Source organism: Erpetoichthys calabaricus, chromosome 14 (genome assembly GCF_900747795.2).
Source record: "Erpetoichthys calabaricus chromosome 14, fErpCal1.3, whole genome shotgun sequence".
NCBI lineage: Eukaryota > Metazoa > Chordata > Cladistia > Polypteriformes > Polypteridae > Erpetoichthys > Erpetoichthys calabaricus.
The window spans coordinates 47,471,798-47,488,497 of NC_041407.2; the positions used below are offsets into that span (position 1 = coordinate 47,471,798).

Sequence of the window (16,700 nt, forward strand, 5' to 3'; positions counted from 1 at the left end):
GACTGCGTGTCTGCCTGGAGGGTTGTCAACCAGGATCCCGAGCTGTTTTGTTTTGTGGTTGGGTGTGGCAGTGTGCAGACAAATTACATTAATATTATACAAGAATATATAGAAAATACTGTGCTTCACATGCATTACATTAAAAAATATAATCTAACAAGCAGCCAAACTAGTATCTAATCAAAACTGACAACAAGCACAAATGTTACCCATTCACTAATTGACTTCAATTCACTCATTGGAAAGTGAATGCTTTAAATGCTTTAAATACACCAATTTTATATTGTAAGGCATAACATTAATGAAACAAATGTAAAACATTTAATCGTTGAGAATCCAACATATCAAAAGTTGTGATTAAAAATGAAATTTTAAACAGTTTAGCTTCACATTTTCTGTTTATGTTGCATTTATGATCAAAAACGAGGTGTTACTCTTGCATTCGCTGACAAGTGGATAGCCCATCTTTAAAGAATACATTGCTCAATTTGCACTTGATATAGATAAATGTAATTTAAACATATACATAATTTATCTAGAAGCTCAAGACTGTCAAAAATCTACGAGTTCCTGTTTAATCTCTGCCTCCGACTCACTGTGTTGCGTTGAATGAGTCATTTAACCAGCCTATGGTATTTTATCTATAAAAGTTGAAAGGAGCACTGATCTTATAATTGGCAAAATATAAAAATTCCTGGATTGTATCCCACCTAGGAGAGTTTCCATCAGTCTTGCCAACCTCCCTTGTCCACATACCTTCAGGATCTCAATATATGTCCAATTACATAAAATAATTAACACGCTCCATTTAACAAAGATACTCCTGTCAGTGTAAATAGGAAGAGTGATTGGGTGAAAAGTGTCAAGCTGGTCTTTGGTGAGACTGTAGTTAATGTCATTTGGGCATATGCGCCTCAAGTGGGCTGTGAGGAAGAGGAGAAGGATTTTTTCTGGGCACCTATGGATTAAGAGCTTAGAGCAGTACAAGAGAAAGAAAAGGTGATTGTTGGTGGTGATCTAAGTGGGCATAGTTAAGAGTACAGGAGATGATAGAGAGGGTACATGGAGGGTGGGGAGTAGGGGAGAGGGTAGTAGATGTTGCCATGATTTGGTAATCGTTTAGCAATTTTTTGAAAAAGTAAATAAGCTTGTTACTTATAGTAATGGAGTCAAAAAGACTTTCTAATGTGTAGAAGATCTCATTTGAAAGAGAGAGAATTGTAAGGTCATAAAGTGTATCAGTGTGGTATAAAGTGGTGGTGATGGACTGGGAGATCAGAATCAGCAGAAGAATAAAACTAGAGCAAGCAGCATCAAGATAAAGTGGTTGAAATTAAAGGAGGAAGGGCTTAGGAACAGATTTAGGGAGAATATTTTAAATAAAGTGCAGCCATTTGAAAGTGTAGAGGTGTGGTGGGAGAACAATAGCAAAGTTGTATTAAGAATAGATGAAGAGGTGTTGGATAGAACAACAAGAAGGAGCCCACCTGGGAAAAAGAGACTTGGTAGTGGAATAGAGATAATCAGAATGTGATAAAGGCTAAGAAGGAGGCAAAGAAGACACGGTACCAATTGGGGAAGAAAGAAGACAGAAATTAATAGGCAGACAAACAATGAGAGCAGTAGCAAGAGCCAAGGCACAAGCTTTTGAGGAGGCATGTGAAAAACTGGAGACAAAAGAGGGAGAGAGAATTAACATTCTCCATTTAGATAAACTAAGATAAATGTGTCATCTATTAGTGTACTGGCATGAAGCATTAAATATAATACCCATACATAAGAATTAAAAACCAGAACTCCCCACCTTACTGTATTATGTATGATTCTCCAATAATATCCAGCTGTAATAATTAATCTTTTGAATCAGAACAAAAGAGTTCCAGAGAAAATGTAATAAATTGTTTCCCTCACTGAGTCATTGTTCTTTCATGCATCATATTCAATTCAAAAATTAAAAAAAATCTCCCTCTGCAGAAATTAGTTATCTAAATCTCCTCCCTTAGGGTGTGGTTTCACAATTTCTGGAACCAAAATGTCAGGTCATCCACTCTGTGCTTACTCTACGTAAAATGTCTTGCCACCAGATGTTTCCCTGATTAAACTCTGATATTGCTCTTGTGCTTAAGAATTCTAACACATGCAGTCCTAGATCTTTTTTCTGTTTACAGTAGAGAACATGGGCACAACAACGTATAAACCACACTTTTCGTATTACAGTCTGATCTATGTTTTTTTAAATTCAGAGAGAGTAACAACTTTACAGTGCAATAGTACAACAGATACAATGCACACAAGGACATTTTTACAACTTTAACTGCAATATTTTTTCTGATTCATGTCTGTTATCACTCCAAATATCAATCTTTACTACATAATTTCTAATTAACACAAACAAAGAACGTAGCAGAAAGATTTCTAACAAGCTTAATATATGTAGGCGCATTATGCCACATTTTTAGAGTAGAAAAAATCAAAAAGTGTACACCCAGCAGTGTGCCCTCCACTCAGTTTTGACTCCATGCTTTTCAATGAGGCTGCCAGGATAGGCTCCAGGCCCAGTCGACCATAAAGTGAAACTAATTTTAAATTCAGCTGTTTTATATGTCTCCACTCATGCAACTGAAATTTTGTGTTGTGGAACTTGTACATTATCTATAAATTTGTAACTTAATAAATCACTATTCTGATTGTTTTCATGATAAACACAGCATAAAGTACAATAGATTTTAAATGATAAGTTAAGAAGTGACTTAAGGTCTGATATTCGTAATAAAATTCCTAACTGTGTATGAGTTTTTATCTAAAATGGTGTAAATAAATGGATGGATTTTTAGTTCTTCATCACTACAGTCATGAGCAAAGTGCTACCTTGACCAACTGGCTTGCTCAGAGTGCCTGAATGCATGAATATTCATCAGCTATCCTACCTTATCCCAGCCTCCAGTGGGTCTCAGTGCTCCAGAGGTCTGTCTGTGAGTCGGATTTGGGGCTGTGTGTGTGTGTTTGTGTGTGTGCATGTGCTGCCATAGGGGCTGGCTGCTCTATCTCCAACTTTTTCTCAGGAATTTCTTGTAGCTGACTGGTGAGACATTGTGGAGTTGTTGGGTCCCTGGCTAGCCAGACCACCTTTACAATGGCTAGCTGCTTTGGTGTCTTCAAGCTAGCTTTCCTTTTGCAACTGCTGTGTTTATCGCTGGCACAAGTGGTAAGTTGGTCTGCACAAACTTTCATTTTCTTTTTCTGAAAATTGTAATCCTACGAGGCTCTCAGCCCAGTGGCTGGTGCTTAGCAGTGTAAACGATGATAATCAGAGAGCTATTTTTTTTGTAATAAATATTACACAAGTGAAAGATCAGAAAATGCATTATAATAATATAAAAGGCACAAAGCCTCAGTTTCCATTTTATGTTCTTTTAAATATTTATTTGATGGTTATTTTCTGATTGGATATAATAAGCACCTTAAGAATTTTTTAACACCTCACACTACTGCTAAAGCTAATGAAACATTAATTGTTACTTAAATGTGCTAGAGTGCAAAATGCTAACATACAAAAATAATGTATTCATCTTTATTAATGTGAGCATATCTGCTTACCACTGCACCAATTTATTATAGAGAGAGTGAGGGAGAGAAGAATGTTATCTTTGAGCCACATGGGCTCAGGTTAACCGGAGCAGATTAGAATGAGAGGCATGCCGGTCAGACGGTGAAGACAAGGCTTCCCATTCACTATTTACTGTTAGATTTCCTCTCTGCTCTGTTGAACTGCTTAAAGTCGTGGGCAGGCATTTCTTTGGTATGCTTATTAAAACTTTATTCCTCAATGCTGCAGCAAAGAAAACAAAATGTTCCTGGCACAGAAGGAATGTAAAGGCCAATGCACAGTTCTCAGACTTAAGACCTTAACGATAGACTACTGATACTATTAAACTGCGTTAATATTTAAATGGCTGAGGCAATCTTTGGAAATTCACACAGCCTATGAATGGTTACACAGAGCTCAATTTTTGATTCTTTTAGGTTTTGTTTATTCCATATTAATGGCAATTGTCATCAGCATTTAGGTATGTATTCTGTTATCTGACTGGTTAGAATGGAAGAAATCTACAAATGATTAAAACCCACGTTTTTTGTCACTTTGGCTGGCAGTTGGTATTACTGCATGAAATGCCTTGTCTATAAAATACAAGTGGGTATGAATAAAACTTTAGAAACATTTCTCAAAGCATGCTTGTCTGCTGATGTGGTGTCACCAGCTGGACTGGAGGCCAATGTCCTTAGCCTTGCTGTGATTTTTTTCTGGGTCTCTTTTCTATGTAACACTAAGTTAGAATAGATAGTGCAACTATAATAAATATATACATTTTTCGTCCCTCTCTATGTACCCACTTTCTATTGGATAACACCTGACCGATAAAAAAAAAGCTTTAATTAACTTTCAGAAATACAAAATTAAACACTTAACATTTATGCAGCTAGCTGCGTTTATGATGATGTATTTACATGGAATATTTTAAATGCATCCTTCTGCTATGTAGATTAAATATGTACTGTTTGTTTAATAGGTTGCACCGAAAAACATTTTATGAAGAAAAAGTTTAATTAAGATTTGTAGCCTTTCATGAAATCTGATACTTTTGAAATCTGTTTTCCAAAATAAGTGTATTTGTCAATAAAATTATAGCAGGGCTTATGCCATGCTTCATAAATTAATTACTTTAATAACTTTTGCTTCTGCATTGCATTTGGAATATTTGCACTTATTTATGGTCTATTTCTGTTTTGTTCTAGCTCGGTCCACCAGGTGAACCAGGCGCAAAGGGTCCCCCAGGCCCATCAGGGACCCCGGGATCTGATGGCATAGATGTAAGTAGCACTATCCCTCTGTTTGTTTAAGAATCTGGGAATGTCCATGTGGCTGCGCACAAAGAGCAGCATTGTCCTGGTAGACTCTCTGGAGAGCTGCACTTCCACCCTGAAGCCAGCAGGGGAGCTGTTCTAAAGAACCTGAACAAAAAGGCTCCTGTTTGCTATGGAGACATGCCTTTAACCAGCTCTGCCCTGGCCAGTCATGTCTCTTGTGCTTTAAACCAACTTTATAAATTCTACATTTAAAACAAAATTCAGTGCTTAAAAAGAGGAACAAGATTTGCATTCTTAGTGATTTGATAATATTTTAGGGCAGTGTTTCCCAAACTCGTGGCTGCAGGTTTTTGTTCCAACCAGATTCCTAATCAGTGACAACACCTGGTAACACTGATCTCATTTAATTGGCTGGTATTTTTTTTTTCTTTTATTCGACATTCAGAAAAGCACAGCAGCATGATTTTTAAATTTATAAGACATTTAGAAATATTTCTGCTTTTGCTATAGATTTAAATGCTTAACTCTTTTTGTTGATCTCATTATATTTTGCCCTTCCTCTGTGCAGTTTTTCCCCTTCGTTGTATCTTATTAGTGATGATTAAAATGAGCAGAGCAGACACGCAGGCAAACAACACTGAATAATCAAAGGCTGCAACTACTTTAGTGTCAAACCCACTAATTAGTAAATAATGGATAAATTAAACAATTAGAACACCTGGAAACGTAGAATGAAAATCAAGATGAAAATATTGTTAAAAATAAAAAAAAATACATTATTCCCATATAACTGCTTTACTATACACTGAATAAAGTAACTGACACAAATTTAGAAAATATATCTAATAGCACTATCAAATTAATGTTTGCAATATTAAGATTATGTTATGGCTATTTAAAAAGTTGGCTGCTTATAACAAAAGACACATGAATTTACTTCACACCATGGAATTGCAATTCAGACCAGAGTTAAAGAGCTCTTTAAGCACTACTTAGACCTAAAAATGCACAAATATTTAAGAGGTGAGGGACAAGCCCGGCTCCACCTTCACAGGCATTTTGATCAATCCTTCTACTCTGAAGAATTCTCATCACAATCTTCTGAAAAACTGTACTTGTATCTATTATATAGTGTTATTGCATTTTTTTTATTAAAATGATTAGACCTGATGAGTGGTTTCCAAACATCTTTGTTTTACCATAAAGGTCAAGGTGTAGTCAACTGTTGTGCAAATAGATATGGACACACCTGTTGTCTCTACATTTGTTTCAAAGTAGACTACTGGGACCTGTAAGGTCCCAGCTGGTAATGAATTGCAATTAGTGAATAACTATTTTGGGCTGAATGTTTTTTTTAAACTTCTGCTGTATTCAGGGATACACACCCTCATATTCAGTCTATATTCAGGAGCTGTAAATGTACAAAGGAAAGAAAAGAACCTTTATTTGCCAAGGCATCAGATAATTTATCTACATTGCAGTAGTCGAGTGTTTAGGCATTAGTTTTGCACTTCAGCATAATTAGTTTCAGCATAAGTGCTAAAACTGATGAATTAAAAGTGTGTTCCTACTTTTATATAATTAGAGAGGTGCATTAAGCCATTTTGGGGATTGACAGCTGTTAATTGCACAATCCACAATGAATGTAACATATTGCATTGCTTTTTCTCTTATCACTCCTGTCACTTTTCAGCTTTTCAGATATTTCAGTTTTAAGATTACACTGACGTAATCATAAGCAGCTTTGTTTTAAATTCTGCATAGCCCTTGTTAAATTCTTAAACGTTCTTTTACAATAGTGCGGGAAATCCTGTTTGGGAATGTCTCCGAGTTATAAAGATATTTCTAAGACTGAAGGGCACTTAGTGAAATGTTCCTACTGTTATTGTTACCTGTGTGGGCTGACAGTATGCTTAGAGGAAAGTACTGATTTTTGACTGATATACTTTGTTAATCTCTAAGAGGTAATAAGTTACATTAAATGATATACAGTATGTATATATAAATACATTTAAATAATATAAATACATTTCATGAACAAGTAAACTTTCCTTCTACTGTATAGACTGCGAGTTGCGTTAAGGTTTACATTCATCTTTTGCCCTCTAGGCCTATGTAGGCCTCTGTCTCTATTCTGTGGTTTTGCTTATTATACAGTCCCATTGGGAGTCAAAGAAATAATCACCTGCAGCATTTGTGACTCACTGAAGTTGTGGATTAACCACAAACGCCCAAGCACTTTTTATTTTTGGCACCAAGCACAATTGCTCTACAGCTTTGAAGCCCTACTCTATTTAAAAGATGTATGTAATATTGAGATCAAACCTGTAAGTTGCTGGTTCTAGAGTAACTGGGCCAGACTGCAATCTTGATTTTTTTTTAACTGTTAGGTATTGAACCACTTTAGACAAATATCCCAAACCCTGCATGATAACTGAAACTGAATCCACTTACAACCCTTTCATTGTTAACTAACATCTCCAAACAATAACCTGATTGACCACATGATGGCACAGATGCTATTTTTGGAACACATCTTCATCAGTTCAATAGTCCTGAGCTATTGGTTCATTTAACTCAGTTTGAGGATTTATGGAAAGATAAGTCCAACACATACCACACAAATATGATGCTGTGCATGGTTAATGGCCATGTTTCTTTATTTGATTATTTTTTTAATTTGTTAAAAAAAAATTCAAATCTACTCATTTGTATCTCTTAACGTATTGATTAGTAGTTTGTTTCCACGATCATTTATAATCTACTGAATTATTCTATTTTGTTATTAAGATGAATAACACTTTTTCTAACATAAAGAGCTCCTTGTAATGTAAAGTATCAAAGATATATTGATTAAATGCAGCATGGTGGCTCACTAGCTGGAGCTGCTGCCCAAAAGTTCTAGGAGTCTGGATTTGAACTCCAGGAATTGATACCATCTCTTTGGAGTTTGCCATGTTTTCCCTGTGTCTGTATGTTTTTTTTTTCGTCCTGATGCACTTTTTTTTGTCCCATATGTCAAAGGCCCTTCAATGGACTGTTTCATCCAACCTTAAGCCGCTGCATTTGGGTCTGGTCCCCACATCCCTCAATTAAAATATGTAAGATAATGGATAGATGAAGTAATTTTTGATATTTTTAACAGAAGTGGTATGACGGTAGTTTTGGAGCACTGTCTTCAGTCATTGTATATCTTTCTAATAGGCAAAGATAATGGTGTGGTATTTACACTTTTAATTTTTATCAATTTCCTACCACATCTAAATGAAATTCATATTTGGGTTAGCATGAGACTGCAACCTGGTCCATTACAACTGGGTGTTTTGGTGTGCGAGTAAACATGGACTGTGATAGAATTTTTTAAGGTCAGGTTTATGTCCTGCACATGGTGATGATGGCATCACATGACCCTGTAAAGGAAAAAGCAGACTCCGATAGTAAGATGGATGCATAATTTCTACCCGTTTATGTAGCTGTCCAAATGTAATGGAAGCAATACTAAAGAAATGCCATGAAATATAGGGTTTTTGGAGACTTTGCTCTTTGTATTTACTTATATCAAAATGAAGATATTAAAATAGATCAAGATTTGAGTTACTGGCTAATAGATATCATTTTATAATTAGCCAAATGTCCAGGTTCAAAACACTTGCCTCCGCTTCACCCAATTTTGATTTAATGAGGATCACAAGATGTGTCATGAAGTTCCTTTGTGCTTTACAAAGCCCAGCTACTGTTCTAAACAAAACTAACCAGTCTCAGGAAATTTACTTCTGCTTCAGTTGAGTACTGCCATCATTGGAAAAGTTTCTGTTGATTTATTTAGAAGTATTATGTTACTACTGTAACAAGGTGCACAGCTGGATATTTAGTCTGTTCTTTCAAGCAGTTGGAGGCACTCTCTTTGACTTTTGATGCGCTCAACCATACTTTAGGTCCAAAATATTATTGATTATGTTACTAATAAGAGCTTCGCAGGCTTAGTTAAAATGTTACTAATAATATGTGATCATTTCTGTACAAATGAGTGTTCCTGGGTATGAATGCTTCCTCCAGTAGATTGGCACTTCATCCAAGATCGGTGGGTGGATCACTCCTGATGGTAGCATAAAAGCTTTGGCTCTCTGCAACACTAAATTAGACTAATATAGTAAAGATGGGAATGGGTGGATTGAACTTACCTACAGTATGTTACATTTGAAAATATGTTTGCTTTGCTTTGGGCTTTTTATTGGCGAGTGCAAATTAACTCATGTTAAAAGTGTCCTCTCACTAAGATAGTGGATGAATGATGACATCCTGAAGTTTTTGTTTATGCATTTAATTAATGTTGGGATTTTTTATATTTTAGCTATATAAAAGCAAGTTAAAAGTAAATTCTATTCCACCATTTTTATTCTCTGGTTATTCAATTCTACTGTAGCATGGAAATACAAAAGACTTGTGATTGTTAATAAGGAACAAATAAATAATGCTTTTTATGTTTTGGCTACTTGTATTAAAAAGCTACTAAACCAATGGAGGAACAGATGTATAAGAACTACATCACCATGAGGATTAAATTTAGTAAAAGCTTGTAAAAAGTGGATTTGAAGAGAGCCATTTTTAGGGCTTTCCAGGCCATGATTGTTGGTTGTGCTCTGGAAATTACATCACTCTGATTAGTTATGACTTGTAATAAAAACTTCCATCTGGAATCCAATCTTTGTTTCAGAATGGCGAAGTGTTCCTTAATTACCCTCTGTCTGTCTGTCTACATCTCCCTCAATCCACCTCCAAACGTCTTACCTCTGCTATCTGAGGCCATCCCATTGCAGGATCTGAGTCTGTTGATTCAAAGCAATCTGTAGATAAACAGATCATCTTCAGTACTAGAGAAAAACACTCAGCTGCTTATAACATGGTGGCAGAATGGTCGACATTACTGCCGCTCATTTCCAAGAGACAGTTGAAATACAGGTCTGGCCATCGTCTGTTAAATGAATATTCCTCTTGTATCTTTTTTTTTCTTCTACTGCTATGGAGAAATATGGAGAAAACCTGCAATTTCCACACAGACACATTATTAACCTGGGATATAAACTCTGGAATCTAAAACATGTCAGGCATTACTACCAACCACTGCACTCCCTAATTAACTACTAAACATAATCAAATTTGCAGGTTTTTGTTACCACCAGTGACTCTGCAAATAATATTGTTTGTAACTGAATTATTTTAGGAATATTTGACTGGTGAATATATTGTGTATACATTTCATTTTTGTTTTTTCATGCTTTTATGGGCACTGCCAGTTGTTTCCTGCGGGCATGAGACACTGCCAGACAACACATATAGGGCTCACATTGTTAGCTCAGTGGTACTTTAAAAGAGGGTGACATGTATCCAAACTTTAACTAAAACAAATAAAAGGCATTAGTGACCGATTTAGCTCTTTAATAACAGACAATATAAAATCAATTAGGGAGAAGAAATACTGGCTTGACTAGTGGCTCATTTGGAGGTTTTGATTTTGGTTTAGCTGTGGTGGGCTGGCACCCTGCCCGGGGTTTGTTTTCTGCTTTTTGCCCTGTGTTGGCTGAGATTGGCTCCAGCAGACTCCCGTGGCCCTGTAGTTAGGATATAGTGGGTTGAATAATGGATGGATGGATTTTGGTTTAGTCCTCGTAAAGACAAACCAAGGTAACAATGGCTGTGTACACTGGAAAAATGTCTGTCGCTTGCTACATTTGTTCACAGGGAACTTGTTCGTCCTAATGAACATGTTAGACTGCTTGTAATTCTAGTTTTTGTAATCAAAATGTTATAAGATGTGCTTTCTGAAAACATGCAAAATGGCATGGCAAGTAAAGCAGAATCTTCTTCTTTTTTCGGCTGCTCCCATTAGGGGTTGCCACGGTGGATCATCTTCTTCCATATCTTTCTGTCCTCTGCATCTTGCTCTGTTATACCCATCACCTGCATGTCCTCTCTCACCGCATCCATAAACCTTTGCTTACGCCTTCCTCTTTTCCTCTTCCCTGGCAGCTCTATCCTTAGCATCCTTCTCCCAATATACCCAGCATCTCTCCTCTGCACATGTTCAAACCATCCAAACCAACACAATCTCGCCTCTCTGACTTTGTCTCCCAACCGTCCAACTTGAGCTGACCCTCTAATGTATTCATTTCTAATCCTATCCATCCTCGTCACACTCAGTGCAAATCTTAGCATCTTTAACTCTGCTACCTCGAGCTCTGTCTCCTGCTTTCTGGTCATTTGCCACCGTCTCCAACCCATATAACATAGCTGTTCTCACTACTGTCCCGTAGACCTTCCCTTTCACTCTTCCTGATACCCGTCTGTCACAAATTACTCTTGACACTCTTCTCCACCCATTCCACCCTACCTGCACTCTCTTCTTCACCTCTCTTCCACAATCCCCATTACTCTGTAATGTTGATACCAAGTATTTAAACTCATTCACCTTCGCCAACTCTACTCCCTGCATCCTCACCATTCCACTGACCTCCCTCTCATGTATTCTGTCTTGTTCCTACTGACCTTCATTCCTCTCCTCTCTAGAGCATATCTCCACCTCTCCAGGGTCTCCTCAACCTGCTTCCTACTATCGCTACAGATCACAATGTTATCAGCAAACATCATAGTCCATGGGGACTCCTGTCTAATCTTGTCTGTCAACCTGTTCATCACCATTGCAAATAAGAAAGGGCTCAGAGCTGATCCCTGATGTAATCCCACCTCCAACTTGAATGCATCCGTCACTCCTAATGCAGACTTCACCACTGTCACACTTCCCTCGTACATATCCTGTACAACTCTTACGTACTTCTCTGCCACTCCCGACTTCCTCATACAATACCACAGCTCCTCTCGAGGCACCCTGTCATATGCTTTCTCCAGATCCACAAAGACACAATGCAACTCCATCTGGCCTTCTCTATACTTCTCCATCAACATCCTCAGAGCAAACATTGCATCTGTGGTGCTCTTTCTTGGCATGAAACCATACTGCTGCTCATTAATCATCACCTCACATCTTAACCTAGCTTCCACTACTCTTTCCCATAACTTCATGCTGTGGTTCATCAATTTTATTCCCCTGTAGTTACTGCAGTCCTGCACATCCCCCTTATTCTTAAATATCGGCACCAGTACACTTTTTCTTCACTCCTCAGGCATCCTCTCACTTTCCAAGATTCCATTAAACAATCTGGTTAAAAACTCCACTGCCATCTCTCCTAAACACCTCCATACTTCCATAGGTATGTCATCTGGACCAACGGCCTTTCCATTTTTCATCCTTTTCATAGCTGTCCTTACTTCCTCCTTGCTAATCCTTTGCACTTCCTGATTCACTATCTCCACATCATCCAACCTCTTCTCTCTCTCGTTCTCTTCATTCATCAGCCTCTCAAAGCACTCTTTCCATCTGCTCAACACACTCTCCTCGCTTGTGAGTACGTTTCCATCTTTATCCTTTATCACCCTAACCTGCTGCACATCTTTCCCAGCTCGGTCCCTCTGTCTAGCCAATCAGTACAGGTCCTTTTCTCCCTCCTTAGTGTCCAACCTCTCATACAACTCATCATACGCCTTTTCTTTAGCCTTCGCCACCTCTTTCTTCACCTTGCGCCTTATCTCCTTGTACTCTTGTCTACTTTCTGCATCTCTCTGACTATCCCACTTCTTCTTTGTCATCCTCTTCCTCTGTATACTCTCTTGTATTTCCTCATTCCACCACCAGGTTTCCTTTTCCTCCTTCCTCTGTCCAGATGTCACGCCAAGCACCCTTCTTGCTGTCATCCATACTACATCTGCTTTAGTTTCCCGGCTGTCTGGTAACTCTTCACTGCCACCCAGTGCCTGTCTCACCTCCTCCCTAAACTCAACCTTGCAGTCTTCCTTTTTCAACTTCCACCATTTGATCCTTGGCTCTGCCCTCACTCTGTTCCTCTTCTTGTATCCCCAACGTCATCCTACAGACCACCATCCTATGCTGCTTAACTACACTTTCCCCTGCCACCACTTTGCCATCTTCAGTCTCCTTCAGATCAACTCTTCTGCATAGGATGTAATCTACCTGTGTGCAGCTTCCTCCACTCTTGTACATAACCCTATGTTCCTCCCTCTTCTTAAAATATGTATTCACCACAGCCATGTCCATCCTTTTGGAAAATCCACTATACTCTGACTTTCTTCATTCCTCTCCTTGACACCATACCTACCCATCACCTCCTCATCTCCACTGTTCCCTTCCCTGAAGAATGTAACAAAAGAAAAGTACAAAGCTAAGCTCCAAATCCAAAACAATTATCATTCTAACAAGAAAAAAAACTGAATTTCTTTCTTTTACTGAATCTTTCATTATACAATATAAATAGAAGTTTGCCTTTCCCTTATATAGACACAAAATGGCTGTTATGACATTTTGCAGTGTTGCATACAGATACAGGACAGTGACAGTGGGATGTTTGACTGGGCCAGTACACATTTTAACTGCAATGCAGATTGACCTTTCAGTTGAGTAAATACCATGAAAGAAGAACTCGGTGATCCTTCTCGCTTTTTAGGTTTTAAGCAGAATGTCAGAAAAGTTACCAGAAAAATGTCTGGCTTATGACAGCCAAGCCATCATTGCAGTGTTTCTTCTTGACCTTTTAATGTTAGCTGTTCCTATTGCTGTGAACTAAATTTATTAAGTATTTTGGAAAACCTGTGTATTATCAGTAGTAATTTTTTCTGTTCTTGGGTCTTTAATATTTCTGAGACCAACTTTACAAGCTGTATTTTTAACTTCCTCATGCTGGCATTTTAGAATTTCTGGGAGAAGTTAATGGGTCTCTAGGATGCATGGCGTGGTTCCAAGGGACCATCTCCAAGGAAGCCTCATGAGGAATTCCTTGTGAAATTCAGAGCAGCACCATTTCAAAAGTGGACAAGTGTTGCTTTAGTGTTTTGCGTTCTGATTTTCTGGTAACAGCTCAAAGATTTCCACGTCTTGATTAGATTCTTGGTACAGTATTAGTGTTTTGGCTCAGGTTAATTTTCACACTATGTTAACGACTCTGGGAAATTTTTACCCGACTATAATGGTTAAGCCCTCTATTTTTTAAAAACCTATATATTTTTTGTTTCTGTCTCAATCTACACACATTTCCTGGTGTGTTGTTATTAACATCTACCAGTTTCACTTTCTCATTTTATTAGTAGGCTATTTGAAGAGGGGAGCTGAGAGAGCATCTGTGCTACAGTTCTCTTTTTGAGTTCTTGTGCCTGGAATAACAGATAAGTGTTGGATTGCTCCACCAATTGATTGGGAGTAAAATTTGTTTTAGAAAGGGTAGTTATACCTTTCTATGATATATTATTGCAATAACAATCTTGCTCAGTAAAAGGAGAAATTCAGGTTCAGATGTTTGGTGTGTCTGCTTGGCTGAGAACCCAGTCATGCTCTGGTACCTTTGGTTGTGAAACAATTGAGTGTTTCTGTGATTTGGGTTGCTGCGCTGCCAGGATTTTGTGTCATTATGAGTCAAATTTTTGAATTTTAAATGTTCTATTTTACTGATGTTTATTGACATATTGATATAAAATAATTTAATTGTAATGTAATGAAAGCATGGACCATGTTCCCTGCTGCCATTACTTTATATTTGTACCATTAACCAATCGGGTTAAATTGCAATTGCTTGCACATATGCATGCACATACACCTGCTATACATATATAGTAAATACATAGTAATCACTAAGGGTTTCTTGAAAAGTGGTCTTGCAACAGATAATGTTCACAGATAGCAAAATACTCTATGCAACAAAAGGGGTGAATATATAACTCAAGGAGATGACAATAGTGGGAATAACAAAACATACAAAAGTAACCATGCCTTGCTGGGGCTATCTGCCTAAATTTGTCAAAGGCAGTGGCTGGTCCACTTAATCATCAGCATACTACTTACAAGGTCAACTCAGGCAGTGCCCAATTACATTTTTATACTTCATGATACTGTCATTCCTGGCCAAAGAGGCAGAATCCCTTTCAGGTAAGGTAAAGAGTAGAAATTAGAAAAGGTACCGTGCTGTGCTTGGCTGGCAGCAGACTAATGGTGCAGATTGTGACAGGTAAAAATATAATGTTTAAAGTTTAAAGCAGCAAATTAAAGACAACCAGAATTTCAAAAGTAAGAAAGGAAGCACCAAGCAAGCTACTGTATACATATCATAAGACAAAAAAAAACAGAATGCATAAGACATAAAAACACAGTTCTAAGCAAAACATTGCAAAAAACTCCATGGCTCAGACACAGTATTAGACAACTACTCAAAGTTAATTCTCAATTCTTAGTTCCCTTAGCCCATAACATGATGTTATTGCTATGTGATTATTGATGCCAACAAATAGAGCCAGTTTGTGATGGATGAGCCCCTAGCTGACACAAGGTACAGAACAGACATGACTTCATCCTCCAGGGACCAGTTCTGACTCCTCATACTAGTTAGCACACCACAGAATTTTTATCTAATCTTTCATTTCATAATGTCAAGCAAAAATGCATCACTGGATAGGGTGATTTGTTCCACTAAGAGCATCAGGTTTGGCAAGGACTCAGATATGAAAGGACTGCGGTACTTTTAAGTGAATGACTGAGAAAAGTGAAATTAGGGAAGAACATTTGTCAGTGACTTTGATACATTTTACTGTTGAATAATAGGCAGGAACAACCTAATAGCCATCATAGACAGTGAGGTAAGGTAAACAGGAATGAAGCAGAAACATCTGTGGTAAGGCGGCACTTTAGAAATCCACTTTGTTCTCGACTATTTCAGTTCATGAAACACCTTGTTAGACTACAGAATGTTGTTTTTCTTCCATCATCTTTACTTGTCACATTCCAGCTCCTCCAAGGGATATCTGCCATTTGTTAATATGCAAACTTTCAAAGAGGTCACCTTACTGATAGTTAATTCATTGTGAACAGGTAAGACCCTGGTCTTTGTTGGTGTTGATAGTGAACTGTTCTCTTCCCTCTGCTAACTGAACTTAAGCAGCAGCTGAGTGGTCAGCTTTATTTCGATAATCCTCAAAACAATCTTTATGAAACCAGATGTCTAGCCCACAATTTGTAGTCTTGTCAATCAATTTTCCTCTATAATTTGTCTTTGTATGTGTACATGCTGAGAAGTAGGAGTCTCAAAGCACTTCCAAAAAATGTCCACTAGAGAAGGATATCCCCATGACTAATAATAAGAGCAAGCACTATATTTTTATAAAATAAAAAATATATATTTAAAAAAATGCTCTTCAATACAATAAAGCTCTGTGTAGCACAAGAAGCAAAGGAATTGCCCAAAAACACTAAGGCAATCCAATGGAAACAAATCTCAAAACAGAAATCTAGAAATGTAGACAAATCTAAATCAAGAAAAAAGTTTACTTGAGGTTTTTGCAAATTTATTAAAAATAAAAAAAATTGAGAAAGCACATGTACATAAGTATTCACAGCCTTTGCCATGATGCTCAAAATTGAGCTCAGGTGCATCCTGTTTCCCCTGATTATCCTTGAGATGTTTCTGCAGCTTAATTGGAGTCCACCTGTGGTAAATTCAGTTGATTGGATATGATTTAGAAAGGCACACACCTGTCTATATAAGGTCCCACAGTTGACAGTTCATGTCAGAGCACAAACCAAGCATGAAGTCAAAGGAATTGTCTGTAGACCTCCGAGACAGGATTGTCTCAAGGCACAAATCTGGGGAAGGTTACAGAAAAATTTCTGCTGCTTTGAAGGTCCCAATGAGTACAGTGGCCTCCATCATCCGTACGTGAAAGAA

General features: G+C 37.6%; 1 protein-coding gene across 1 annotated transcript in view; it reads left to right on the forward strand.

Moving 5' to 3' along the window:
• The first annotated feature begins 2,953 nt into the window (after positions 1-2,953).
• Positions 2,954-16,700, forward strand: part of col9a2 (procollagen, type IX, alpha 2) — a 110,752-nt gene continuing 97,005 nt past the window's right edge. Inside the window, exons 1-2 of the mRNA XM_028819358.2 lie at positions 2,954-3,205; positions 4,795-4,869. Of these exons, the coding sequence (XP_028675191.2) occupies positions 3,134-3,205; positions 4,795-4,869 (147 nt within the window). The 5' untranslated portion in view covers positions 2,954-3,133. The remainder of the gene's footprint in view (positions 3,206-4,794; positions 4,870-16,700) is intronic.